Source organism: Mobula birostris, chromosome 10 (assembly GCF_030028105.1).
Source record: "Mobula birostris isolate sMobBir1 chromosome 10, sMobBir1.hap1, whole genome shotgun sequence".
Classification (NCBI taxonomy): Eukaryota; Metazoa; Chordata; class Chondrichthyes; order Myliobatiformes; family Myliobatidae; genus Mobula; species Mobula birostris.
The window spans coordinates 16,288,059-16,314,795 of NC_092379.1; the positions used below are offsets into that span (position 1 = coordinate 16,288,059).

The 26,737-nt window shown below is 43.3% G+C and overlaps 1 protein-coding gene across 5 annotated transcripts in view; it reads left to right on the forward strand.

The window, feature by feature from the left end:
• LOC140203840 (ryanodine receptor 1-like) overlaps positions 1–26,737 on the forward strand; it is a 575,532-nt gene that overhangs the window by 513,145 nt on the left and 35,650 nt on the right. For all 5 annotated transcript variants that reach the window (XM_072269965.1, XM_072269967.1, XM_072269966.1 and 2 more), the window contains 2 exons: positions 17,012–17,093; positions 24,409–25,700. In XM_072269965.1, coding sequence (XP_072126066.1) covers positions 17,012–17,093; positions 24,409–25,700 — 1,374 coding nt within the window. The remainder of the gene's footprint in view (positions 1–17,011; positions 17,094–24,408; positions 25,701–26,737) is intronic.

Below are 26,737 nucleotides of genomic sequence, written 5' to 3' on the forward strand. Positions count from 1 at the left end.
GATAAATTTTAAAAGATCAGAAATGGCTGGCTACATCAGAAAGATAGATGTATTCAATTGCACAAGTGATAACTGGATGTTCTATACTGAGCAAATTGAGCAGTATTTTGAAGGAAATGAAGTAGCCAATGAAAAGTGAGTGCCAGTTTTGCTGAATGCATTGGGTGGAAAGACATACAGTTTGCTTAGAAGTTTGCTGATATTGTGAAAGTAATAGAGGAGCATTTAGAACTGAAGCCATTGTCGATTGCAGAACACTTTAGGTTTCATAAGCAGAATCAAAAGGAAGGGGAATCCATTTCAACATACGTGGCTGAATTAAAGAGATTGTCCGAGCATTGATGGGCTTAATGATGCACTGAGAGATCGTTTGGTTTGTGGAATCTTACAAGAAAGCATTCAAAAACAATTCCTAACTGAAGCACAACTCACATTTAAAAGAACCAGTTGAAATTGCTGTATGAATGGAAACCATAGTCAGAGACACAGTTGAGTTGCAGTCGGGAATGAAAGTGACTGTGAATAAAATTGCAACATCTAAACAGAAACCTGTCTGGCCAAACAATTGGGGTTACCATTATGGCAGTGGCTCACAAACCAATGCAGGTTTAAGGACAAAACTTGCAGAAAATGCAGCAAAGTAGGACACATACAAAGAGCATGTCAGTCAGTCAAAAATCACTGGAATGCACAGGGAGGAGAAAAAGATAAAAAGTCAAGATGCAGTTTCAAAAAGCACCAATCTGCAAGCTGTTGATGAAAACTCTAATGATGATGAGGGTGACAAGGACTGGCTAGCCTTGAGATTTACAATGTGAAAATTAACAATAGACAAACAATATGTCTTGCGCCAGAAGTGAACAGCAGATTAATTAAAGTGGAATTGTACACTGGCTCAGCAATTTCAGTCATTCCACAAAATGAGTCTGAATGGCATTTCAAAGATATTGAACTGAAGCTTGCAGATATTCAACTAAGAACTTATACTGGGGAAAAGATAACTCCTGTGGGAACGACATTCGTAACAGTGAAATACAACAACCAACAAGCCACATTGGGTTTGTATGTGGTAAAAAGAGGAGGACCAGCATCATGGGAGTGTGGTCAGCTGAGACAACTACAACTTGATTGGTGAGCTATCCACCATCCCCTGCAATAGAGTTAACTGAAAGCCAATTGCATCCCACATCCCCTGCAAGAATCAACTAAGAGCAAATTAAGAAAAGTAGTAGATCATGCTAGAGCAGTGCTCAAGGATAGCACTGGAGAACTAAAACATATCAAGGGCAAAGTAGTGTTAAATGAAAATGCCACGCTCAAGTTTTACAAAGCTCGTCCAATTCCTTATACCATCCGTGATAAAGTTAGATCACATGGAGGCTGAAGGAATTCTTTCCAAGGCTGAGTGGACCCCATGGGCAACACAGGTGTCCCAGCAGCAAAGAAGAATCAGTGTGTCAGGATCTTAAGGTCACCATCAGCCCAGTACTGAAAGTAAATCAATGCGCTCTGCCTACTATAGAAGATATCTTTGCAAACCTTTCTGGAGGAAAGCACTCCAGCAAAGTAGACTTGGCTGAGGCCTACCGACAGATGGAGATGGAAGAAGAACCAAAAGTGTTTCTCACCATCAGCACTCAGAAAGGGCTTTATCACTACAATAGGCTTTTGGAGTGCCATCTGCACCTGCACTCCGGCAGAAAACTATGGCCTAGTTACTGCAAGGTTGTCCAGGCACTCAGTGTTACCTGGAGGACATCATTGTTACTGGTGAGGATGAAAAGGAACATCTCCAATACCTCAAGACAGTGTTAAAAAGATTAGAAGATTATGGATTCAGAGTATAACATGACAAGTATGAATTCTTTAAACCAAGCATCACTTACTGTGGTCACACCATTGACATACAAGAATTGCATAAGTGTGCTGAGAAAGTTCAAGCAGTGGTGATGCTCCAAAGCCGAAGAATGTGTCACATTTGTGGTCTTTTTTAGGGTTTGTCAATTACTATAACAGATTCCTGCCAAACCCGGCTACTGTGTTCCACTCCTTGGACTCATTACTACAGATCGGGAAGAAATGGCAATGGACAAAGCAGTGTGAGGTGGCTTTCTAGAAAGCAAAGGAAATGGTGACGTCAAACGCTGTACTCACACATTATGATCCACATTGTCTAGTGAGGCTTGCCTATGGCACCTTACCTTATGGTATGGGTGCAGTCTTGTCAGATGTTATGAGTGATGGAAGTGAATGCCCCATTGCCTTTGCATCATGTTCCCTTACCGCTGTAGAGAAAGATTAGGCACAGATTGACAGAGAGCCCTGGAGTCTGGTTTGGTCTGTAAAACGTTTCAATCAGTGCTTATATGGAAGAGTGTTTCCCCTCAATACCGATTATCAACCACTGGTGTCCATTTTCATTCCACAGGAGGGTGTTCCACTAACAGCAGCAGAAACTCAGAGACGAGGACACAAGTACAAGATCGAGTGTGAGAGACCAGCTAATCATAGAAATGTTGACGGATTGTCCTGTTTACCCTTGGAAAAGGAAATACCTGAAAAATTTACCAAAGAGAACACTCTTTTTGATGTATTCTCCCTAATACAAATCAAAAGTTTCGCTATTATGGCAGAGATGATCCAAAGGGAAACCAGAAAAGAGCACACACTGTCTCAGGTCTAGATAGCAACCCAAAATGGCTGGGATGTGCAGCAGAAATTCTAGTTCCACTATTTTCACCAGGGTTGGGATGAACTTGCCCTTGACAGAGGTTGCCTTGTGTGGGGATTGAGAATGTTGTACTATCCAAGCTGAGAGCTAAAGAGTTGGAGGAGCGTCTTGCCGGTCTAGGTGTGGTCAAAATGAAAGCGTTGGCTCAAAGCTTTGGTGGCCTGGGATAGATCAGCAAATTGAACAGCTTACCATGCACTGTTCAGATGCCTTCATGACCAGAAGAAAGGTGTCCAAAGCTGTCAAGACCACGTCATGTAGTCCCCGAGCCAACTCTTACAACCATCACGAGGAGGACCCAGAACTTGAGATTGTTTCACAGCCACAAGTCTCACCTGCCCAGCAGAGTGACCCATTCTGCCCCCCCCCCCCACCGCCCCCATGAGGAAAGACATTATCCCACAAGAGTATGAAATCTTCCACTACAATTAAATCTTTAGGCTTGAGTGAGGCAATTTAAAATTTACCATGCTATAGATGTCTGTATAGTATATGTATTATGTAAGTGTACTGTCTAAATATATATATGTATATAAGTTGAGATGCATTCTATGTTGAGTGTGTGTTTATACAGTAGCTAAACGGGGGAATGTTATGTATTTAATATTTCAGTAATATTGTGAATATATTGTTTGTCATAACACCATCATGTCATTAATACACACCTCACTAAAGTAAGAAGTGAAATACACATGCACTCCCTGGCTCCGTGTTGTTCCCTCAATTAGTTTTCATGTTTTGGAGTTGCAAAAAATAACAACTGGGGTCAGTAATTTTGCCTCAATTAAGTAGCTGCCCCAATTGCCCGAACTTCCATGGAAATAGTTAAAAAGGTATAAAAATTCCAAATTACTGTTTAACTGAGTAACAAATTATGTATTTAAATACAATACAGAACAAATTAAAACACTATCAGGATCAGGTTTAATATCACTGTCATATGTCATGAAATTTGTTATTTTGCAGCAGCAGTACATTGCAATACAAAATAAAAAGTATAAATCACAATAAGTATGTATATATAAAAAAATTAAGTAAGTAGTAAAAAAACAGAGGGAAAAAGATACTGAGGTATTGTTTATGGGTTCATTGTCCATTCAGATATCAGATGGCAGATGGGAAGAAGCTGTTCCTGAAACGTTGAGTGTGTGTCTTCAGGCTTCTGTACCTCCTTCTTGATGGTGGCAATGAGAAGAGGACCTGTCCTGGGCAATGGGGCCCTTACTGATGGAGGCTGCCTGTTTGAGGCATCACCTTTTGAAGGTGTCTTCCATGCAGGGAAGGATAGTGCTCATGAAGGAACTGGCTGAGTTTACAACTTCCTGCAGCTTTTTCCGATCCTGTATGGTGGCCCCTCCATGCCAGAGAATGATGCAACCAGTTAAAATGCTCTCCACAGTACATCTGTAGTAATTTGTGAGTGTCTTTAGTGACATACCAATTCTCCTCAAACTCCTAATGAAATATAGCTGCTGTCTTTCCTTTGTAATCACACCAATATGTTGGGCCCAGGATAGACCCTGAGATGTTGACACTCAGTACCTTGGAAGTGTTCACCCTTTCCACTTCTGATCCCTCGATGAAGGGCTGGTGTGCATTTTCTCAACTTCCACTTTCTGAAGTCCACAGTCAATTCCTTGGTCTTACAGATGTTGAGTGCAAGGTTGTTGCATTAACACCACTCCACCAGCTGATCTATCACCATCTTCATCGCCATCTGAAATTCAGCCAACAATAGTTGTGTCGTCAGCAAATTTATGGATGGCATTTGAGCTGTGCCGAACCACACAATCATGGGTGTAAAGAGAGTAGAGCAGTGGGCTAAGCATGCATCCTTGAGGTGTTGATTGTCAGCGAGGAGGAGATGTTACTTCTGATCCGCACGGACTGTGATCTCCCAGCGAGGAAGTCAAAGATCTAGTTTCAGAGGGATACAGAAACCCAGGTTTTGGATCTTGTTGACTAGAACCGAGGGTATGCTAGTGTTGAACACTAAGCTGTAGACGATAAACAGCAGCCTGACGTAGGTAAAATTCTATTAAGATGTTGGCTTTTGGATGCAACAGCCTTTTGGGGGCCAAGCAAAGGTGTTTATTGGCTTTTTTTTAAACATCTTTATGGGGACAGGACGATGCTGGACATTAATTTTGCAGGTATACCACATGAGTGAACTACTTGTTTGTGGAAGAACTGGACTGCCTGCTACAGAAGGCATTGGAGTCGATGAGCAAAGGTGGTGTTCAGTCTAACAGCGAGATATCATCTTGAATGTTTCTTTTACGATCTCAAGACCTGTTGGAGCTTGATATTGTAAAATGCTGCAAGTCCTTTTCCCTTGTTTACTGGAAGGGCAGACAGCGGGGGAGCGCCGTGGCCTCTGTTGTAGTGAGGACTAGGCCTGTTGCAGCAGCCCAGGAGAGGAGACATCGATGGCAGTGGATGCTGGATTGGGGGCTGGCCCCTCCCAGCAGTGCTGCCCTCCAATGGAATGACAAACTGGATTCCTTACACACTTGTGGACTGCTGACAACTACCTGTTCTTGCTGATAACATCCATGCACCATCAATTTACAGGACACGTCATTCAGGGACTTAGGCTATAATATACATTTTTTGTGTGACTGTATGTTTATTGCTATCTTATATGTGCCTTGTACTGCGTATGACTGTTGCTACAGTGTTTTACAACTTGGCCCCAGAAGAACGCTGTTTCGTTTGGCTGTATACATGGGTATTTATGTCCCGTGGAATGATAATTGAACTTGTATTACTACTACAATTCTATAAAACTGTGTATTAGTTTCTAAGCAACACACATAAAAGCCACACATTTTAATTCCACGTCCCATTCCCATTCTGATACGTTCACCAGCAACTTTTATGTGCGTTGCTTGAAATTCCAGCATCTGCAAATTCCCTCGTATTAGTTTCTAATATCGGCAGAGAAATTCTTTCAGTGCACGTTGTTGTGTATGCTGCCAATTAACTAAATGAACAAAGTCATTGCTGATACCTAGTGCTAACCATTAACTATCGAACCACCTTCGAAATAAGAAAACAAATGATCAAAAAAACATTGCATTTTGAATCAGCATCTGTCAGCCCAAATGGATAACATAACATAAGCATATGCCACTGATAACTACTGTATTTTAAAACTATTTGCTGTAAGCACGGTGTAGTGTCTAACAGACACGCAGGTGGCCGGCCATTTCTAGCACCTCCGAGCCTGAGTACTTGAAACCACTGTGAGCAAACCAGTTCTGAATTGTCTTATTGTTTATTTCTCTCCAACAAAAATCACTGCTTTTTGAACACAAACACACACAACTGACACTATTTAAAAACTGTTCGCTCTGGTGTCTAATGGCTGCATAAGTGCACGTGACTGATGCTGGATAGAAACTGTTTGGCAACAGCCTTCCGTTTCAGAAGTGGTATAGTGTCCCAAATAAGTTAAGAGTATCCCAGCTATTTTCTCAATTAGTTTTTGTTCTTTAAGAGTTGTCCCAAGTACGTGCTTTCCTGATTAACCAGTGACCAAATTAACCAGAATCCACTGTATTTCAATGATCATTTAATATTTGGTATATCAGTAGATGTCAAATTCAGCTCCTGTTCAAGATTTTTCTTTTTGCAAAGTAACGATGACATAACAATAAGTCACATGTATTCAGGAATAAATGTTCAGCCCTCTATATTGCTGTCATGTGAAAGTCAGCATGAAACATTCAAAGTAATGTACAAGTCCTTTCAAAAGATATGTGTGTTTTGCCTCATCAATACAATCTTTCTTGATAACTTTTGAAAGTAGTTTTATGTTTAACAACATGAAATAAGCCATTTTAACCATGAATGCTGTGAGGAAAACTAATTATATAAGGTGTGATGTCATTTTAATATATAATATCCATTATTTATTATCATGCATAAAAGGAGCATTTTTGGATTAAAGCTCGGCATGAGGTAAGCTTTAACCTGCTTTTCTGGCTGCTTTTTGCATCAAAACCAAGCTTTCGAAGTCATTGCTTCAAATGATGACAATGTTAATCTGCCTGAGAGATGTTTTATTGTAAGTGAAGTCATCGTTTGAAGATTCATGTTAAACCAGATGTTGCTGGAATAAGTATTTGGTGGTGTTTCATAGAGTCATAGACTCATACAGAACAGGAAACGATCCTTCAGCCCACTACATCCATGTGAGCTTTTTGGCCATCTGTTCTGATCCTATTTGCCCACATTAAGGTCATATCCGTCTATGCTTTGCCTATTTAAGTGTCTGTCTAAATCAGGGGTTTCTCACCTGTGGCCCACGGACTCCTCAGTTAACAGTAGGAGACAGTGGCATAAAAAAGGTTGGGAAGCCCTGGTCTAAATGCTTCTCTAGTGCACTAATTGTGACTAATTCACCACTTTCTCGTGCAGCTTATTCCAGATGTCAGCCACTCTGAGTAAAGATCTTACCCCTTAGATCCCCTTTAAAACTCCTTCCTTTCACCTTAAACCACTTGCTTTTGATAGTCCTATCATGGAAAAAAGCAGTTTTGACTATCTACCCTATCAATGGTAATCTCTTGTAACCTTACGTACATCTATCAAGTCAACTTTCAGGCTTCTTTGCACCAGAAAAAAAAAACACACACAGCTTGTGTAATCTCTTCTGATAATTCATGCCCTCCAATCCAGGTAAATTTAAATTGTTTTTCTACCCAATGTTTTCAGAACAGTGGGACAGATAATAACTATCCTAAGGAGTCATATCTTCATCAGTTAGACAGCCAGCTGGTGGCGCAATGGCATCAGCGCCGGACTCCGGAGCAAAGGCTCCCGAGTTCGAATCCAAGTCAGGCCACCCCCCCCGGGCATGCTTTCCATCCGTGCCGGGTTGAGCTTCAAGCTAGCCACTCGGCCTCATTAAAAAAAAAGGGTTGAGTCAGGAGCATTCATATCGTGACCCGGTTAATCTGAAAGGAAACCAATCCTGACACCACGTGCCAGACAAGAATGGCTGACTGTCTGGTGCGATACGCTAAAAAAAATCAGTCAGACGAAAGCTGGTGCCCTGCTTTGACAGCAACCTACCTCCCAAGTCAAAGGTGGTCTGGAAGGTTAGATCACATGGGATCTAGGGTGAGCTAACCAACTATATAATAAATTAGTTTGGATGTAAGATTCAAAGGAGATAGTGGAGGATTGTTTTCCAGGTTGGAGGTCTGTGACCAGTGGTGTGCTAGGTCCCCTCTTGTTTGGATGAGAATATAGGTGCCCTGGTTCACTTGTGGATGACACTAGAGTTAGTGGTGTAATAAAGAACATTATCTAAGCTTACAACAGGCTCTAGATCAACTGTGGAAGTGCACCTAGGAATGGCAGATGGAGCTTAACTTGGGCAAGTGCAAAGTATTGCATTTTAATAACTTAAACTAGAGCAGGACTCACTCAGTAAATGGTAGAGCCCTGGAGAGTGTTGCACGGCGGAGAGACCCTGGAAGTGGTGACACATGCACACATGATAGTGAAAAGGATGTTCGACTCGGGGCATTGAGCACAAGAGTTGACTCATCAGCTATACAGGGCATTGGTGAGACTGTCACCTGGACATAAGAAGGATGTCCTTAAGCTAGAGGTGATTCACAAAGGTGTTGCTGGGTTTAAACAACTTGAGTTACAAGGAGAAACTGGATAACCTGGGTCTTTTTTACCTCCTGGAGTGTAGGAGGCTGAGGGATGACTTTATAGAGTATATATAATCATGAAAAGTAAAGATAAAGTGACTGGTCACAATCTTTTTCCCAGGGTGGGAGAGTCTAAAACTAGAGTGCATGGTCTTAAGGTGAGAGGGAAAAGATTTAATGAAGACCCAGAGGACAGGTTTTTCATGCTGAGAATGGAGAGTTTGGAACAAGCTGCTGGGGTACATTTACAACATTTAAACAGGTTCAAGGATAGGAAATGATCAAGGGATGTAAAAACCAAATGCAGACAAATGGGACTAGCTCAGGTCCCATGGGTGAGTTAGACCAACAGCCCTGGTTGAGTGCTGTATAACTCTGTACCTCCGTGACTCTATAAACAGTAAACAACCACCACACACTTTTCTGCAACTATACTCCCCTCCTGCATTGCTGCAGAATGCTTAAGAAAGTCTTCATTGTTCTATATACTGAAAAGTATTAGACGTTCAAACCTTTGGTGGAATGGTTCATGGAAATTAACTTAAAGATTGTGTTAAAGTGGAGAGAATGCCGTTTGACTACAACGTTATTTGTGATGTAAACATTGATAAGGACTGTTCTTCATTGAGCACAATAAAGGATGTGGAATCAAGTGTTTCTTTTTACAAAGGAGGACGGAGAAAGAGACTCGGAGACAAGACGGGTCAACTCCTGTCTGAGGCACTGAATGATGCAGGAATGTTGGTGAAAACCACTGTATCCTTGAGGCTTTGCTTCAAACATCTCCAGACACCACTTATTGTATGTGACAATCACGACCCTGGTGCTCAGCAACAATCCTGGGTCACCACAGCTAGACCAGTCAAGGAAACCACAAGCACCTTATTACAGATGAAGATTATAGAATTGTAGTGATTGCTTTCTTCATTGCATCATAGTGTGAAGAGGTTTCAGGGCTCACCTGGAGAAGTGGAGGAATGAACTCTGCAAGACAGTCAGTTCAACTGGATGGATGTTTCACATTTTTCATCTGGAAATTGACATTGAGTCAGGATTTTGAGATGTTGGACAGAGAAGGCAGCAACCAAATGGCCAAACCAGGGTCAGTGCTATGATAGAGAGGGAAGGAGCAGTGTGTGTCCCTTGCGTTGGAAGGAGATTATGTCTGGAGGCAGTACACTGGGTGGAAGGCAGTAACAGCTGGGCGGTTGGGATTAGGGATTGCAACAATTACATCTAGTGCCTTGGATTTGGGATGGTTGTTCAGAACTTGCCTTGGGTTTGGGTCTTGGTGAGCGTGGGTAGGAAGAGCAATCAAATTAGTTCAGTAATGGGAAGGGCACAGAGATTGTAATTGGGGCTGTGGGTGGTGGGAAGAACAATTATTGAAGCTGGTGCCTTGCATGGAAGTGGACAAAGCCCATGTTCTTTCTAACTCACACCCTTCGGGCTACCCCTACACACTTTGCACTTTCATTCTCCTGACGTTGTGGTTCCCCGGGTCCCATTCGAGTCTGACAGCCAAACTATACCATTTCTGTCTTTCATACGCACATACTCTTCTTCTCTCACCTCTCTTCCTCTCTCCCTCCTCTTCCTCTCTCCCTCCTCTTCCTCTCTCCCTCCCTCTCTCCCTCTTCCTCTCTCTTTCCCCTCTCTCTCTCTCCCCTCCCCTCTCCCTCTCTCCCATCTCCACTCCCCTCTCTCCCTCTCTCCCTCTCTCCCTCTCTCCCTCTCTCCCTCTCTCCCTCTCTCCCTCTCTCCCTCTCTCCCTCTCTCCCCCTCTCCCCCTCTCCCCCTCTCCCCCTCTCCCCCTCTCCCCCTCTCCCCCTCTCCCCCTCTCCCCCTCTCCCCCTCTCCCCCTCTCCCCCTCTCCCTCTCTCCCCTCTCCCTCGCTCCCCTCCCTCTCTCCCTCTCTCTCCCTGTAATTTGATGATTGACAAATGGATTGGGGATAAAGTGAAAAGGATGACTGGGTTGGAGGTGTGAGAGGGAGTTTTGGGGTGGAGTTGCCAATGAGTGGATAAGCAGAAGCTGGATAGTGGAGGCTGCTGTGGATAGGTGGTGAGGAGTGAATATCAGCATTGTCATAAGGTCTGAGGATAAAGAGTTATCACTGCCATTGCTCTGCTCAGAAGTGGGGAGTGAAGGAGGGGGCTTAGGTGGAGAATGTTGCTGGAATGAACAAGACTCGTGTTGGAAGTGGGAGAAAGAAACAAGTGGGATATGTTCTGTGGTCAGATTTGGGGCCAAGGAGAAATGAGGGTGTGGATAGGGCATAGTGTCAGGGACAGTTGTGTGTTTGGCATTCAGAGCCTCCCATGGGACTCAGGGTACAATGAAACCAGGAGAATCAAAGGGAAAGGGTGTGGGTTAGGAAGATAACTGATTTGGTGTCTGGGTATTACAGTGGGTAAAGGGCCATGGAAAGGGGTAGGGTTGGGATTGTTTGGAAGATCTTTGATGAATGTGCAGTCTCATCAGTGACCTAAGGGTTTATTCTGGATATCCAGCATCTTTCATTTTCCTAGCCTATTTAGCGTCAGCTGTGGAAGCTTATCTGTGGTTTTCCTGATGCTTGCTCAGGAACATACCCATCTGTATCTGCTTCCCTTCAAGGCTAAGTCTTGCCAAAAGCCTTTGGAAAATTCTCCTGTGGGGTCCAAATATACTTCCGGTGTACTCACCCACAAATCTAATTGATACCCGTCTGCCTAAATCAATTGCCAAATGAGGCACGTGATTTCTTCTTTGATTGACTGACGTGGTTTCCATTTGACTGGCCGTCCTGTCAAGTGATCGCTAAGCAATATCAGTCAGTTCCTTGACACAGTATTCGAGTCAGATTTGTTTTCACTGATGTGTGTTGTGAAATTTGTTGTTTTATGGTAACAGTACAGTGCAGGGCATAAAAATTACGGTAAGGTAACATAGAAACATAGAAAGCCTACAGCACAATACCAGCCCTTCGGCCCACAAAGTTGTGCCGAACATGTCCAAAGGGACATGTTCCAAGGTACCAAACTGAATAAATAGTGCAAAGGCAGAATAGTGAGGTAGTGTTCAAGGGTTCATAGATCATTCAGAAATCTGAATGGCAGAGGGGAAGAAGCTGTTCCTAAAAAATTGAATGTTGGTCTACAGGGCTCCTGTACCTCCTCCCTGCTGACAGTAATGAGAAGAGGGCATATCTTGGAAGGTGAAAGTCCTTAAAATAGATGCAGCCCTCATGAGGCACTTTCTCTTGAAGATGCCCTCAGTCGTGGGAGGTTTTTGCCCCTGATGGAGCTAGCTCTGCAGCCTTTTTCAATCCTGTGCTTTGGGGCACTAGACGAGACCATAATGCAACTAGTCAGAATGCTCTCCTCCATACATCTGTAGAAATCTGCTTGAGTCTTTGGTGACATACCAAATCTTCTCAAACTCTTAGCAAAGTATAGCTGCTAGTGTGCCTTCTTCCTGATTGCATCAATGTGTTGAACCCAGGTTAGATCCACTGAGGTGTTGACACCCAGAAACTTGAAGCTGCTCACCCTTTCCACTGCTGACCTCCCCCCCACCCAATGAGGACTGGTGTGAGTTCTCCTGACTTCGCTTTGCTGAAGCCCACAGCCAGTAGCAGCAAGTCTCCCTTAAAGCAACGGCTTTATCGTTGGTCAACCTGAGCTATTTGCTTAAACTCTTTCAGGTCCTCAAAATTGTCATGGCTCTGGTCTACCTTACATAGCTGAGGCAAGGTGAGAGTTGAATGTGCAGTGTCAAATTCTACCTCTTGGGATATCCACACAATTTGACGCCCATGCTTTTAATGTTAATATGGCTGACATCCATACTGCAGTAAAATTGAATGCATGGGCATCATCCAATACCTATGTTACTGCTTACACTGAAGCACAAATACACTTTGTTATTTGATAACGGTTAATATCAATGTCTTCAGTGTAAGCAGTTGTCATTACAGCAGAAGTGCCCACCCTAATTTGACCATACCTCTGTATTTCTTTGGCCTTCCAGTCTGTAAGTGATAGGAGGGAAAAAAATTTTACTTGACAATTTTTACAGGAGGCCCTTCCATTCTTCAAAGGTGAAACAACAGTCGACAATATTTCTGAGAAGATTTCCCAAACAGGAAGAGTAAAGACCACTGCACACAAATAATTGGCAAAAACTCAGCAGTTGAATCTTTATATGGCAAAAGAAGGTACTTTTGCATTGTAAATCTAAGTAATGGCAGGTGGTGACTAGTGGGGGACCGCAAGGCTCAGTGCTGGGACCGCAGCTATTTACAATATATATTAATGATTTAGATGAAGGGATTAGAAGTAACATTAGCAAATTTGCAGATGACACAAAGTTGGGTGGCAGTGTGAAATGTGAGGAGGATGTTATGAGAATGCAGGGTGATTTGGACAGGTTGGGTGAGTGGGCAGATGCAGTTTAATGAGGATAAATTTGAGGTTATCCACTTTGGTGGTAAGAACAGGAAGGCAGATTACTATCTGAATGGTGTCAAGTTAGGAAAAGGGGAAGTACAGCAAGATCTAGGTGTCCTTGTTCATCAGTCACTGAAAGTAAGCATGCAGGTACAGCAGGCAGTGAAGAAAGCTAATGGCATGTTGGCCTTCATAACAAGGGGAATTGTGTATAGGAGCAAAGAGGTCCTTCTGCAGTTGTACAGGGCCCTGGTGAGACCACACCTGGAGTATTGTGTACAGTTTTGGTCTCCAAATTTGAGGAAGGACATTCTAGCTATTGAGGGAGTGCAGTGTAGGTTCACAAGGTTAATTCCCGGGATGGCGGGTCTGTCATATGTTGAAAGATTGGAGCGACTGGGCTTGCATACACTGGAATTTAGAAGGATGAGAGGGGACCTGAATGAAACATAAGATTATTAAGGGATTGGACACGCTAGAGGCAGGAAACATGTTCCCGATGTTGGGGGAGTCCAGAACCAGAGGCCACAGTTTAAGAATAAGGGGTAGACCATTTAGAACGGAGTTGAGGAAAAACTTTTTCACACAGAGGGTAGTGGATCTGTGGAATGCTCTGCCTCAGAAGGCAGTGGAGGCCAATTCTCTGGGTTCTTTCAAGAAAGAGTTAGATAGAGCTCTTAAAGATAGCGGAGTCAAGGGATGTGGGGAGAAGGCAGGAAAAGGGTACTAATTGTGGATGATCAGCCAGGATCACAGTGAATGACGGTGCTGGCTCGAAGGGCTGAATGGCCTACTCCTGCACCTATTGTCTGTTGCCTATCGTCTAATGTCAAAATTTCTCACCTGCACTTTCACATACCTTCCTTTTATAGTGCCACAGATATGCACGAGATGTGCCTGTCCATTCTCTTTCCTTTACTATTAACTGCACTTATGAATTGATTTGATGAAAAATAATCTTTTATATAACTGCTCAGGCCAGTATGCCCAGTACTGGCAGGATACTGGCTAGACGGTTATAAATGAAAGATAATAGATAACTAATCCCGAGTACTTCACCCGCAAGTCTGGCGGGGTCATCTACACTATCTAGTGCTCCAGGTGCGGCCTGCTCCACATTGGTGAGACCTGACGTAGATTGGGGAACCCCTTTGTTGAGTGCTTTCGCTGTGTCCGCAACAGGCAGGATTTCCTGGTGACCAACCATTTTAATTGCATTCTCCATTCCCATTCCAACATGTCAGTCCATGGCCTCCTCTGCTGCCACATGAGGCCACCCTCAGGCTGGAGGAGTGGCACCTCATGTTCTATCTGGGTAGGCTCCAACCTGACAGCATGAACATCGATTCTTCTCACTTCCCCTCCCCCTTCTCTGTTTTTCCATTCCCTATTCTGGTTCTCCTCTTACCCTTTCTCCTCCTTACCTGCCTATCATCTCCCTCTGATGTCCCTCGTCCTTCCCTTTCTCACCCCTCCTATCAGACTCCGTCTTCTTCAGCCCATTACCTTTTCCACCTATCACCTCCCAGCCTCTCACTTTATTCCTCCCCCCCCCAACCACCTAACTTCACTCTGAACTGGCTTCACCTGTCACCTGCCAGCTGATATACCTCCCCCTCCCCACACCTTCTTGTCCTAGCTTCTTCCCCCTTCCTTTCCAGTCGTGATGAGGAGTCTCAGCCCAAAATGTCGGCTGTTTATTCCTTTCCATTGATGCTGCCTGACCTGCTGAGTTCCTCCAGCATGTTGTGAGTGTTCACAGATGACTATCTTGTTGAATATCATGTCTCTTACAGGTGAAAGCCAATTTTGGCAAAAGAATTTCATGATTTTTGCACCTCCTCTGGACTATTCTCATAAATAGTGACACTTGTTTTATTTGTCATCTGATGGATAATAAAGGACAGTTATCTATGCAGATATCGGTGGAGTCATGGACACTGTAAAGGGCTATCGAAAGGTATGGCAAAATACTATCAGCTGCTGACATAGTTATAGTTAAAGATTCTGTATAAAACTTTAGTCAGACTGCACTTGGAATACTGCGTGCTGTTCTAATCGCTCCGTTATAGCAGGGATGTGGAGACTGTCGAGAGGGTGCAGAAGGGGTTTACCAAGATGCTTCCTCGACTAGAGGGTATGAACTATAAGGAACGTTTGGACAAACTTGTTTTTTTTTTCTCTCTCTCTGGAGTGCGTGGACTGAAGGGACCTGCTAAAAAATTTATACAATTGTGACAGGCATAGCTCTGGTAGACGGTATCTTTTCCTCAGGGTAAAAATGTCAAGTATAGGGGGATGTGCGTTTAAGGTAAAAGATGGAAAGTTTAAAGGAGATGTGCGGAGAAACTTATTTTACACAGGAAGTGGTCGGAGCCCAGAATGGGCTGGCAGGAGTAGGTGTTGGAAGCAGATACGATAGAGGCTGATATTTAGACACACGAATGTGCAGGGAACGGAGGGATTTGGATCATGTGCAGGCAGAAAAGGTTTAGTCAAAATTGAATATATGTACATGTAATAGTACATGTACATACAGGTACAATGAAGAACTTACTGGTAGCAGCGTCACAGGCACAGAGCATCATGTAAGCAGCATTCACAAGAAAGACATACAGTAAATTAAACATAGATTGTACACAATTTTTAAAAGAAAGAACACAATTAGTGCAAGGTAAAAACAAAGTGCAAAGCACAGTACTGCAGTGATTAGGATTTTGCCACTTAGTTCAAGAACCGAATGGTTAAAGGAAACCCGGTGATTTGGGGCTTCTGTACCTCCAGCCCAGTGGTGGTTGTGCAGAGATGGCATGGTGGAGATCTCTGATGATGGATGTTGCCTTCTTGACACGGTCCCTTACCTTACTTAGTACAAACATTGTGGGCCAAAGATCATGCTGTAGGTTGTTACCTATTTCTTTGAGGTATGGCAATAACGTGATGGCTCTCTTCTTGCCACTAGTAGACAAGCTTTGTTTGCAGGAACCCCTTAGTCCTGCTTCCTGGTTCTGTGGTTTCTACGTGATGAGACCAGTGTAGGACTTGTAGATTCCACTACAGATGGGGCAGGAGGTGCCTGACTGGGCACATGGCTGGGAATTAAAGATTAAAGATCAGCTTTATTTGTCAACATGTGCTTCAAAATATCCAAACATACAGTGAAATGCGTTGTTGCATCGATGACCAGCACAATCCAAGGACGTGCCGGGGAAGCCCGAAGTGTCACAGTGCTTCTGGTGCCAACACAGCACGCACAGAACTTACTCATCCATGCACCTTTGGAAACTGGAACACCCAGAGGAAACCCACAGGGTTACGCGGAGAACATACAAGCTCCTCACAAACAACAGCAGGGATTGACCCTCGGTTTTCTGGCACTGTAAAGCGTTATGCTAACGTCACGCTGCCATGCCACCCCATTGTCAATATCCTACAAATATCCTGCGTTACTTCTCTGAGCAGTATGGGTCAGGGTATGGTGACAGAGCTTTGAAAACGTCCTTGGATTTTTGTCAGCCTGTGACAGACCTCAGAATAGAGTGGCTCTGGTGTGGGGGATGTAAATAGTGTGACCTGTCCAAAAGAGCCAAATGAGTGGAAAGATGGTCTCAGAGCTGGTGCCATTGGGCTGGTAGAAGATCCTATCCATTTATATTTACATTAGATTCTAAGGATTTTGCAGATGGGTTTTCCCTCCAGTGCCTTCATTGATTAAACACAATATCATTTTTAGTTTTAATCTTTCACATTACATGGAGTTGAAATGTGTGTTCCAGCTTTAACACATTTTCTGTTCTTTAAGAAGACATTAACCCTTCTTGATCCCAAGCATTTTTGTTGATATGTCACTGGAGTAATTAACAAGAGGCAACTCATCTTGAGACACTGTCAGAGATGCTGCTCAGGTCTCAGTAAGAGTTTTTGTACAACTTTTTGATCATTTTGACTGCTTACTCTGGTGAACAAAAGTACCCACTACTTCCAACAAGTTTAACAGGCTCACTACCCAAGAGAGTTACGATAAACTGCTTGTCATCTCATTAGCATAAAGCATCACTAAATAACGCTGACTTTTTCTCATCCAGGTGGAATATTCATACTCCTTTATTTCTGTATTGGTAATAACGTGATGCCACCATTGAAATCCTTAACGGTTTTCCATTTATTCACAGGATTCCAGCCAGATTGAATTATTGAAGGAGCTCTTGGACTTGCAGAAAGACATGGTGGTGATGCTGCTCTCCTTACTGGAAGGTAAATACAGTAATTCATTCAGTGAGTGATAAAGTGGGGAACAAATGCTCACGCTGTTGGTGTAATCATCGTGTAATTCGCAAACACAGGAAAGTTTGCAGATGCTGGAGATCCAAAGCAACACAGGCAAAATGCTGGAGGAACTCAGCAGGCCAGGCAGCATCTATGGAAAAGAGTAAACAGTCGACATTTTGAGTCGAGACCCTTCATCAGGTCTGGAAAAAAAGAGGAGAAGTCAGAGTAAGAAAGTGGTGGTGGGGGGGGGGGAGGAAATGCTTAGGTGATAGGTGAAACCGAGAGGGGAAGGGGCAGGTGAAGTAAAGAGCTGGGAAGTTACCATTCTTTCATGGTCTTCTGTCCTCTCCTGTCAGATCCCCCCTTCTCCAGCACTTTATCTCTTTCACCAATCAACTTCCCAGCTCTTTACTTTTTTCCAAAGATGCTGTCTGGCCTGCTGAGTTCCTTCAGCATTCTGTGTAATCCAATTTGATCCATTGTGGAGACAGTTGCCTTCAAATATGATGGCAGAATATAGTATTAATGGGAAGACTCTTGGCAGTGTGGAGGATCAGAGGGATCTTGGGGTCCGAGTCCATAGGACACTCAAAGCTGCTGCACAGGTTGACTCTGTGGTTAAGAAAGCATACAGTGCATTGGCCTTCATCAACCATGGGATTGAGCTTAAGAGCCAAGAGGTAATGTTACAGCTATATAGGACCCTGGTCAGACCCCACTTGAAGTACTGTGCTCAGTTCTGTCACCTCACTTCAGGAAGGACGTGGAAACTATAGAAAGGATGCAGAGGAGACTTACAATGATGTTGGCTGAATTGGGGAGCATGCCTTATGAGAATAGGTTGAGTGAACTCAGCCTTTTCTCCTTGGAGCAACGGAGGATGAGAGGTGACCTGATAGAGGTGTGTAAGATGATGAGAGACATTGATTGTGTGGATTGTCAGAGGCTTTTTCCCCAGGGCTGAAATGGCTACCACGAGAGGGCACCGTTTTAATGTGCTTAGAAGTAGGTACAGAGGAGATGTCAGGGGTAAGTTTTTTACGCAGAGAGTGGTGAGTGCGTGGAATGGGTTGCCGGCGACGGTGATGGAGGTGGAGGTGGATGCGATAGGGCATTTTAAGAGACTCCTGGATAGGTACATGGAGCTTAGAAAAATAGAGGGCTATGGGTAACCCCAGGTAATTTCTAAACTAAGTATATGTTCGGCACAGCATTGTGAGCTGAAGGGCCTGCATTATGCTGTAGGTTTTCTATGTTTCACTGCTGGAACAAAGCTCTGTAAATTCTTTCACACAGTGCAACATGTCTGTGTTACAAAAGAGGTGGTGGCAGTCTTGAGGTCCATAAAGGTGGATGAATTCCAGGGGCTGACCAAGTGTATCCCGGCAAAGGACAAAATAACTGAGGTCCTGGCAGAGATTTTCCTTGGCCGTGGGTAATGTACTGAAAGGCTGGATGTGCCTTTAAGAAGGGCTGCAAGATAAGCTAGGGAAATTGCAGGGCAGTGATCGCCATGATATATCCAGAACATTTCTATTTAAATTGTGACCTGTACAAAAAATACGGGTTACACCTGAAACCTCAGGAGACCAATATCCCTACGGATAGATTTGCTAGAGCTTTTGGGGAAGGTTTAAACTAATTTGGCAGGGGGATGGAAATCAGAGTGATTGGGCAGCTGACGTACAAGTAGATGCAGTATGTAATGAGACTGTGAGGAAGGACAGGCAGATGATAAAGCAGAATTGCAGCCAGTGAGATGAGAAGGTGTAACAGGGGGCCAAAATCAAAAAGTTCATGGGAGCTTAACAACCAAGGATAAACCTTGTATCGAAAGGCCAGGCAGATAGGCAGAAGGGGTGGGGTGGCTCTGTTGGTAAAAAAAAATTTGATTGGAAGGTGTAGAATCCTTGTGGGTAGAGCTACAAGGGTAAGAAGACCCTGATGGGAGTTATATACAGGCTTCAAAACGGTAGCCAGGATGTGGGTTACAGATTACAATGAGAGAGAGAAAAGACCTGTAAAAAGAGCAGTATTGCAATAATCATGGAGGATTTCAGTATGCAGGTAGATTGGGAAAATCCGGATAGTGCTGGATCCCAAGAAAAGGAATCTGTAGAATGCCAACAAGATGGCTTTTTAGAGCAGCTTCTAGTTGAGCCCATTACGGGAATATCAGTTCTTGATTGGGTGTTATGTAATGACCCAAATTTGATTAGGAAGCTTAAGATAAAGGAACCCTTAGGAGGCAGTGATCATTATATGATAAAATTCACCCTGTAGTTTGAGAAGGAAAAGCTAAAATTGGATGTATCAGTAGAGTAAAGGGAATTACAGCGGCATGGGAGAGAAGCTGGCCAAGGTTGATTGGAAGGGGACACTAGTAGGGATGACAGCAGAACAGCGATGGCTGGTGTTTCTGGAGGAAATTCGAAAGGGACAGGAAAGATACATCCCAAATAATGAATAAATGCTTTGAAGGGTGGATGAGGCAACCATGGCTAACAAGGGAAGTCAAAGATAGGATAAAAGCAAAACAGGGCATATAACATTGCAAAAGTGAAAAGGTAGAGGATTGGGAAGCTTTTAAAAACCAACAGAAGGCGACTAAAAAAGCTATAAAGAGAGAACAGAAGAAATACGGAGGTAAACTAACCAATAATATAAAAGAGGGTACAAAAAATTTGTTTCAGATATACAAGGAGTAAAAGAGAGACGAGAGTGGATATTGGACCATTGGAAAATTACACTGGAGAGGTAGCAATGGGGGACAAAGAAATAGTAGAGGAACTTAATAAATATTTTGTGTCATTCTTCACTGTGGAAGACACTATGCCAGAAATGCAAAAGTGTTAGGGGGGCAGAAGTGAGTGTCATCGCTATTACTAAAGAGAAAGCGCTTGAGAAGTCTGAAGCCTGGAGCACATAGCTGAAGAAATTGTGGAGGCATTAGTAATGATCTTTCAAAAATCACTAGGTTCTGGAATGGTTCCTGAGGACTGGAAAATTGCAAGTGTCACTCCACTCTTTAAGAAGAGATGGAGGCAGAAGACAGGAACTTATAAGCCAGTTAACCTGACTTCAGTGGTTGGAAAAATGTTGGAGTCTATTATTAAGGATAAAGTTTTGGGGTACATGAAAAAATAGGCCAATGTTAGCATGGTTACCTTAAGGAGAAATATTGCATGACAAATCTGTTGGAATTCTTTGAGGAGGTAGCAGGTTGGGTAGACAAAGGAGAATCAGTTGATGGTGTTTGCTTCGATTTTCAGAAGGCCTTTCACAGGGAGCCATTCATGAGGCTGCTTAATAAAGTAAGAGCCCATGGCATTACGGGAGAGGTACTAGAATGGGTAGAAGATTGATTGACTGGCAGGAGGCAAAGAGTGCGAATAAAAGGGGCCTTTTCTGGTTGGCTGTGAGTGACTAGTGGTGTGCCGCAAGGATTGAGGTGGAAACACTTCTTCTCACGTTATATGTCAGTGATTTGCATGAAGGAATTGATGGCTTTGTGGCCAAGTTTGCAGACGATACAAAAGATAGGTGGAAGGGCAGGTAGTTTTCAGGAAGCAGGGTGACTGAAGGAGGACTTAGCTAGATTAGGGGAATGGGTAAAGAAGCGGCAGATGAAATATAGTGTCATGCACTTATACAGTCATGCACTTTAGTGGAAGGAATAAAGGTGTGGACTATTTTCTAAATGGAGAGAAAATTCAAAAATGAAAGGTGCAGAGGGACTTGGGAGTCCTTGAGCAGGATTCCTTAAAGGTTAACTTGCAGGTTGAGTCAGGAGTAATGAAGACAAATGCAGTGTTAGCATTCATTTTTAGAGGACTAGAATACAAAAGTAATGATGTAATGCTGAGGTTTTATAAGGTGTTGGTCAGACCACACCTGGAGTATAATGAGCGGCAAATCTGCTGGCGTTGGAGGGAGTCCAGAGGAGGTTCACGAGAATGATCCCAGGAATGATAGGGTTAATATATGAGGAGCATTTGATCCCTTTGAGCCTGTATTCACTGGAGTTTAGAAGAATGAGGGGAGATCTAATTGAAACCTATCAAATTATGTCTGGATAGAGTGGATGTTTCCTATAGTCGGGTGTGTAGGACCAAAGAGCATAGCTTCAGAACAGAGAGATGTCCATTTAGATCAGAGATGAGCGAAAATATCTTTAGCCAGGGGGTAAAGAATGTGTGGAATTCTTTGCCACAGACTATGCAGGCCAGTTCAGTGGCTATATTTAAGGTGGAGATTGATAAGTTCTTGGGGGTCAAATGTTATGGGGAGAAAGCAAGAGAATAAGGTTGAGAAGGTTAATAAATTAACCATGACTGAATGGTGGCGTAGACTCAATGGATTCAATGGCCTAATTCTGCTCCTAGGTCTTGTGGTCTAAATTGATACATTCAAAGCATTAAACTCTTTATTTAATGAATCTCTTGGACAAAGAGTCCATTACCTTCCTGGTAGGTCTTCCATTAGTGTAACTTACAGTTTTCATGTATTATTTAAGCCTCCACCTTTCCACACAACCCAATGTTTCTGATATCATCAGCTTAACCCCCTACCTCAGGCTCCCCAGCCTTGGCCCTGATCTGCTATTGACCAGTGTTGCTACCAAGTGTCCCTAGCCCCACCACAGCTTTCTCTGAGGGAATTTCCTTAACTTTCTCCTCGGCTTCCGGATCCCATCTCTACCCATCTCCATTTCTATCTATACATACCCTGGCCTACTATGTGTTACTGTGGTACCCCACAATCTTCTTTCTTACTCCATACCATGGTCTGCTGCTCAGCTACTACATGCACTGCGCTGTGGTGGTTGAAGGAACAGCTTCTGTTTGCCCAAGCGTGGTGGACCTCCCTTGAATCTTGTGCAGAGGAGAGTTTTACTGCAGTGTTTCCCTCAGCAATACTGTGTTCGTGCTCCTTTTCTGGAATGGTATAGTGTACAGCCATGTGTGTAAGTTGTTGTCCATGAACCCATTGTTCATAAAATAACAAATGGGCTTTTACTCTTTTCTTTTGCTATTAATGGTCCAGAGAGGGAAGGGGCTTGTGTGGCCATTCTGGGATAACTCACTCACCTTTTGTTCCCACCGGGCACTCAGCTCTCACCTCTGGCTTCAAGTAGCTATTTGCATGCAACAGCGGCCACACCCTGGTACAACAGGTGGGCTAAACCAGGTGAGGGTAGTGCCAGGTGTCATACCCCAGAGAGAAAGGGACATACTTGTCCTAACATGTGAAGTCAGCTGTGACGGACTGGGTGGATGAGATCAACAGTGAGTTCCAGTGGCCAGGAAGGTGGTTCTGCAGTGCTTTGTGGAGAACAAATGGCATGACAAGGTACAGAAGAAATCATGGTCATCCCCTGCAACCAAAGAAGACCCCAGTTGTAGCAATTAATCGTACCACTGGACCCAGACTTTCAAGTTCTGGCATTCTTCTCAAGTTTTACTGGCATAATTTACTTATTACTATTTAACTATTTATGGTTCTATTACTATTTATTATCTATGGTGCAACTGTAACGAAAACCAATTTCCCCCAGGACCAATAAAGTATGACTATGACTATTACTAAGTTTGCGAGAGTGGAACAGCCCCCTTGCTACTTTAAAAACTCTCCTGCTCAAGTTTCTTTGTACGCATTAGCAGTAGGGTAGCTTCCTTTGTAATGTCATTATTAATTTGAATCATGCACTCTTCATAGTATAATCCAGTGTGTCTTCCAGTCTTTCCCTACCTGTTGATAAGGAACAGAAAGAACAGTGTGTTTCCAAGCAGAGAACTTGTGTGGGCCAGGTGACTTTGGTTTAAATAAATTCCAAGCAACTTTTAGAAGTACCTCCAGAATGTCATAATGATCCTAGAAAGCATGATTGGTGCATCTGAGGTGTAGGATGAAGAATATTTTTGAAGTCTGGATCCCGTTACTGGTCTCCTCCTCTGTGATGTCTAATGTTACAGTGTTGTCAGCAGTTCTCAGACAAATATTACCAGCTGAAGCTTTGTCAGTTTGGTATGTTTGCAACGTTCTTATCTGTGGAAAAACTATATAGCATTTTTTTTTTTTTGATTGCTTAACAAAGCTAACCTTTTTTTTCTTTCTGGTCCTTTATTTAATAACCTCAACCCAACAGAGTGAGTTATACAATACAGAAAATTGGCCCTTTGGCCCAAGTCATCCATGGCAGCCCATTGCCTACCTGAGCTAGTTCCATTGACTCCTCCAACATGTTCTTACCACAGTCAGTGAAAACTTCTGTTTCAAATCACAATGGTTAGAATTTTAATAATTTCCAAACCAGTCTGCAAACATCTGCCATGAGGGTAGTTGAAAGGTTATCCTTGCAGGAAGAATATAAACAACGCTTGATAACAGTCAACTATAAATTAGGAGCAGGGGCAAACCATTTGGCTCCTCATGTTATCACTGCCATTTTATAAGTTAGGGACTATAAACTCTACTGCATTATCCCGTCTAGGCACAGTAACCACTCACTCGCTTACCAAGAATCTATCTATCTCCAAACACTACGTAAAAACTTTTCTGCCACCAATCTTTGAGGAAGTTTTCCAAAGGGTTATGGCCTCCTTTGAAACAATTTCACTTCATCTCAGTCAAATTAATAACCTCCTTTTTCCGACGGTCATCCCTAGGCCTTATCTCCTTCCTTTCCATATCACACTGTCAAGACTTCTCAGGTTCTTGTTTGTTTCAAAATGATCTCTATCTTCTGTATTCTGAAGAGTAGCCTGTCCATTCCTTTCTTGTAAGACAGCTGGCCTCCTCCCATAGGAAAATATGGAAATCTACTCTTTTCTAGCTTCTTTATGTCTATTAATATGAGTAGTTTTAATGTCAGTTTTGAATGATAGATATAAACAATGTATTTTGATAGGTTTATATTTTGAAATTAACTTTATTCTGTTAGTTATTTACTGTCTGTTATGCCACTGGCAATTAGGGCAGCAACGAAGGTCCTCCATCTCAGTCTTCCCTTGGCCATCTTCTCTATTGTGCCCCTGTTGTGGTTCAAGGTCCTCAATACTGCCTCTACATTAAGGCGTCAAGTTGTCTTTCATGTTTCCTCCCTCCTCAGGGGTCCAATGGAGTGCTGTCATGATGATGGAGTTATTCTGGTTAATATAATATTTTAGAAATAAAATTACGTATTTCATTGGATTTTCCATTGTCCATATAAAAATGAATACACATTTGTTGCAATGAAACAGCACTTACGTGAACTGTTCAAAATGAAATCACATATTTCCTCATTTGTTATTTTCAGGAAATGTTGTGAATGGAACTATTGCAAAGCAAATGGTGGATATGTTGGTGGAGTCATCAAGCAATGTTGAAATGATCCTAAAATTCTTTGATATGTTCTTGAAACTGAAGGACATTGTCGTTTCTGATGCATTTAAAGATTATGTAACTGACCCCAGAGGACTTATCTCAAAGAAGGATTTCCAGAAAGCAATGGACAGCCAGAAACAATACACACCTTCTGAGATCCAGTTCCTACTTTCATGCTCAGAAGCAGATGAGAATGAAATGATAAACTATGAGGAATTTGCAAACCGGTTCCAAGAGCCAGCTAAGGATATTGGTTTTAACGTAGCTGTGTTGCTCACTAACCTGTCTGAACATGTCCCTCATGATACAAGACTCCAAAACTTCTTGGAATTGGCAGAGAGCATCCTCAATTACTTCCAGCCTTTCCTAGGGCGCATTGAGATCATGGGCGCCAGTAAGAAGATAGAGCGCATTTACTTTGAGATCAGCGAGGCCAATAAGACGCAATGGGAGATGCCTCAGGTCAAAGAGTCCAAGCGGCAGTTTATCTTTGACGTGGTGAACGAAGGTGGAGAATCTGAAAAGATGGAACTCTTTGTCAACTTCTGTGAAGACACCATTTTTGAGATGCAGATTGCTTCAAAGATCTCAGAAGCAGATGAAGAAGAGAAGTCAGAAGAAGACGAAGAGGAAGAAGAGGATGCTGAAGGGGCAGAGACTGAGAAAATATCTTCCTCAGCTGAGGCACAATCTGCCTTTGCAGGGTTCCTTAGCTCCATTGTTGACTTTTTTAAAATATTTACATTTAAGAACATAAGGAAAAAGTATAGGAAACTAAAGAAGATGACAATTAAAGAGATTGTGATGTCTCTGGTGTCCTTCTTCTGGACTTTGTTTATGGGCATCCTGCACTTTATCTACAGCATCTGTAGTGGTTTCTTCATGATAATATGGAATACCTTATTTGGAGGTGGCTTAGTTGAAGGAGCCAAACATCTGACTGTCACGGAACTCCTGGCCAGTATGCCTGATCCCACTCAGGATGAAGTTCATGCTGACATTCCTGACGTTAGTAAGGCTGAGGCTGAAGGAACTGCAGTCCAGTCTGAGTTTGAAGATCAAGTGAAAGAAGAGCAAATATCGGAGCAGTCTGATGTTAAGAGGGAAAGCGGCCAGCTAAGGATGGGTCCCGAGCCCAACCTAGGACTCGGCGACATTGTGGAATCTACGCCAGTCGAGCCTCCAACCCCAGAGGGCACTCCACCTACTTTCAGAAAAGCGAGGGTAAGTACCGTGCTCAGCATTCCGGATAAGTGCGAACAAGCTCAGATCTCAGATTTAATTTCACATTAAGTTATTGGATTATAATTGTTAGTAAACTTTCTTCCTGAATTGATTGTGGAGCGTATACTTAGTGGTCACTTTATTTGGTACTGATGGGGGAGAAGGAGAGGGAGACAGACATCCAACCCTGCAAAAACTCATTTCAGGGAGGTGGCACCATCAATTTGCAGGAGACTCCCGGAACTTCCGGGAGAGGTGGGATGTTTGCAATAGAGTAGCTCCTTAGCAGCTAGCCAGCTAGTTTAAATAACGGTAGCTATGCTAATGAACAAATGACACCTGTTAAACTCACCTCAACATGTCTTTTACAGTCTTAACCCACCATGGGCAATAGAAAAGTCACTGTTGCAAACAGTGCAGCGAGCAACACTGTCATTATTTTTGACCCCTATTAGGCAGGGGTACACTTTAGTGTAGTCTGGGGTGACGTACGTTTTATATTTTCTTTTTTTGGAACACTCTGCCACTCTGACTTTTTTTGGAACTCTCTTGCTCTTGCTCTCGCTCTCTCTCTCGTGCTTGCTTTCTCGCTCTTGGTCTTGGTCTCGCTCTCTCTCGCACGCGCGCACTCTCGCACTCTCACTCACACTTGCTTTCTTGCTCTTGCTCTCGCTCTCTCTCTCGCGTGCATGCTCTCTCGCTCTCTCTCGTGGTCACTCTCACTCGCGCTTGCTTTCTCGCTCTTGCGCTCGCTCTCTCGTGCGCTCTCTCTCAAAAAACTTGATTTCCGTGATATTGTACATAATTTGCGGGCATCAGGGAGCCACTATTAATATGCGGGAGACTACCAGAACTTCCGGAAGAGGTGGGATGTCTGGGGAGATGTGGAGATTGTCATCGTGCCCGACACCAGCCTCCTAGGCCTGAGTCGACGTAGTAGTAGTTATTTGGTACTGGGCGGGTGTTCAGGTGAACCTAATGAAGTGGCCACTGAGTGTACTTAATTTGCTTGCATTGAAGCAGCAAGAAAAACCTCA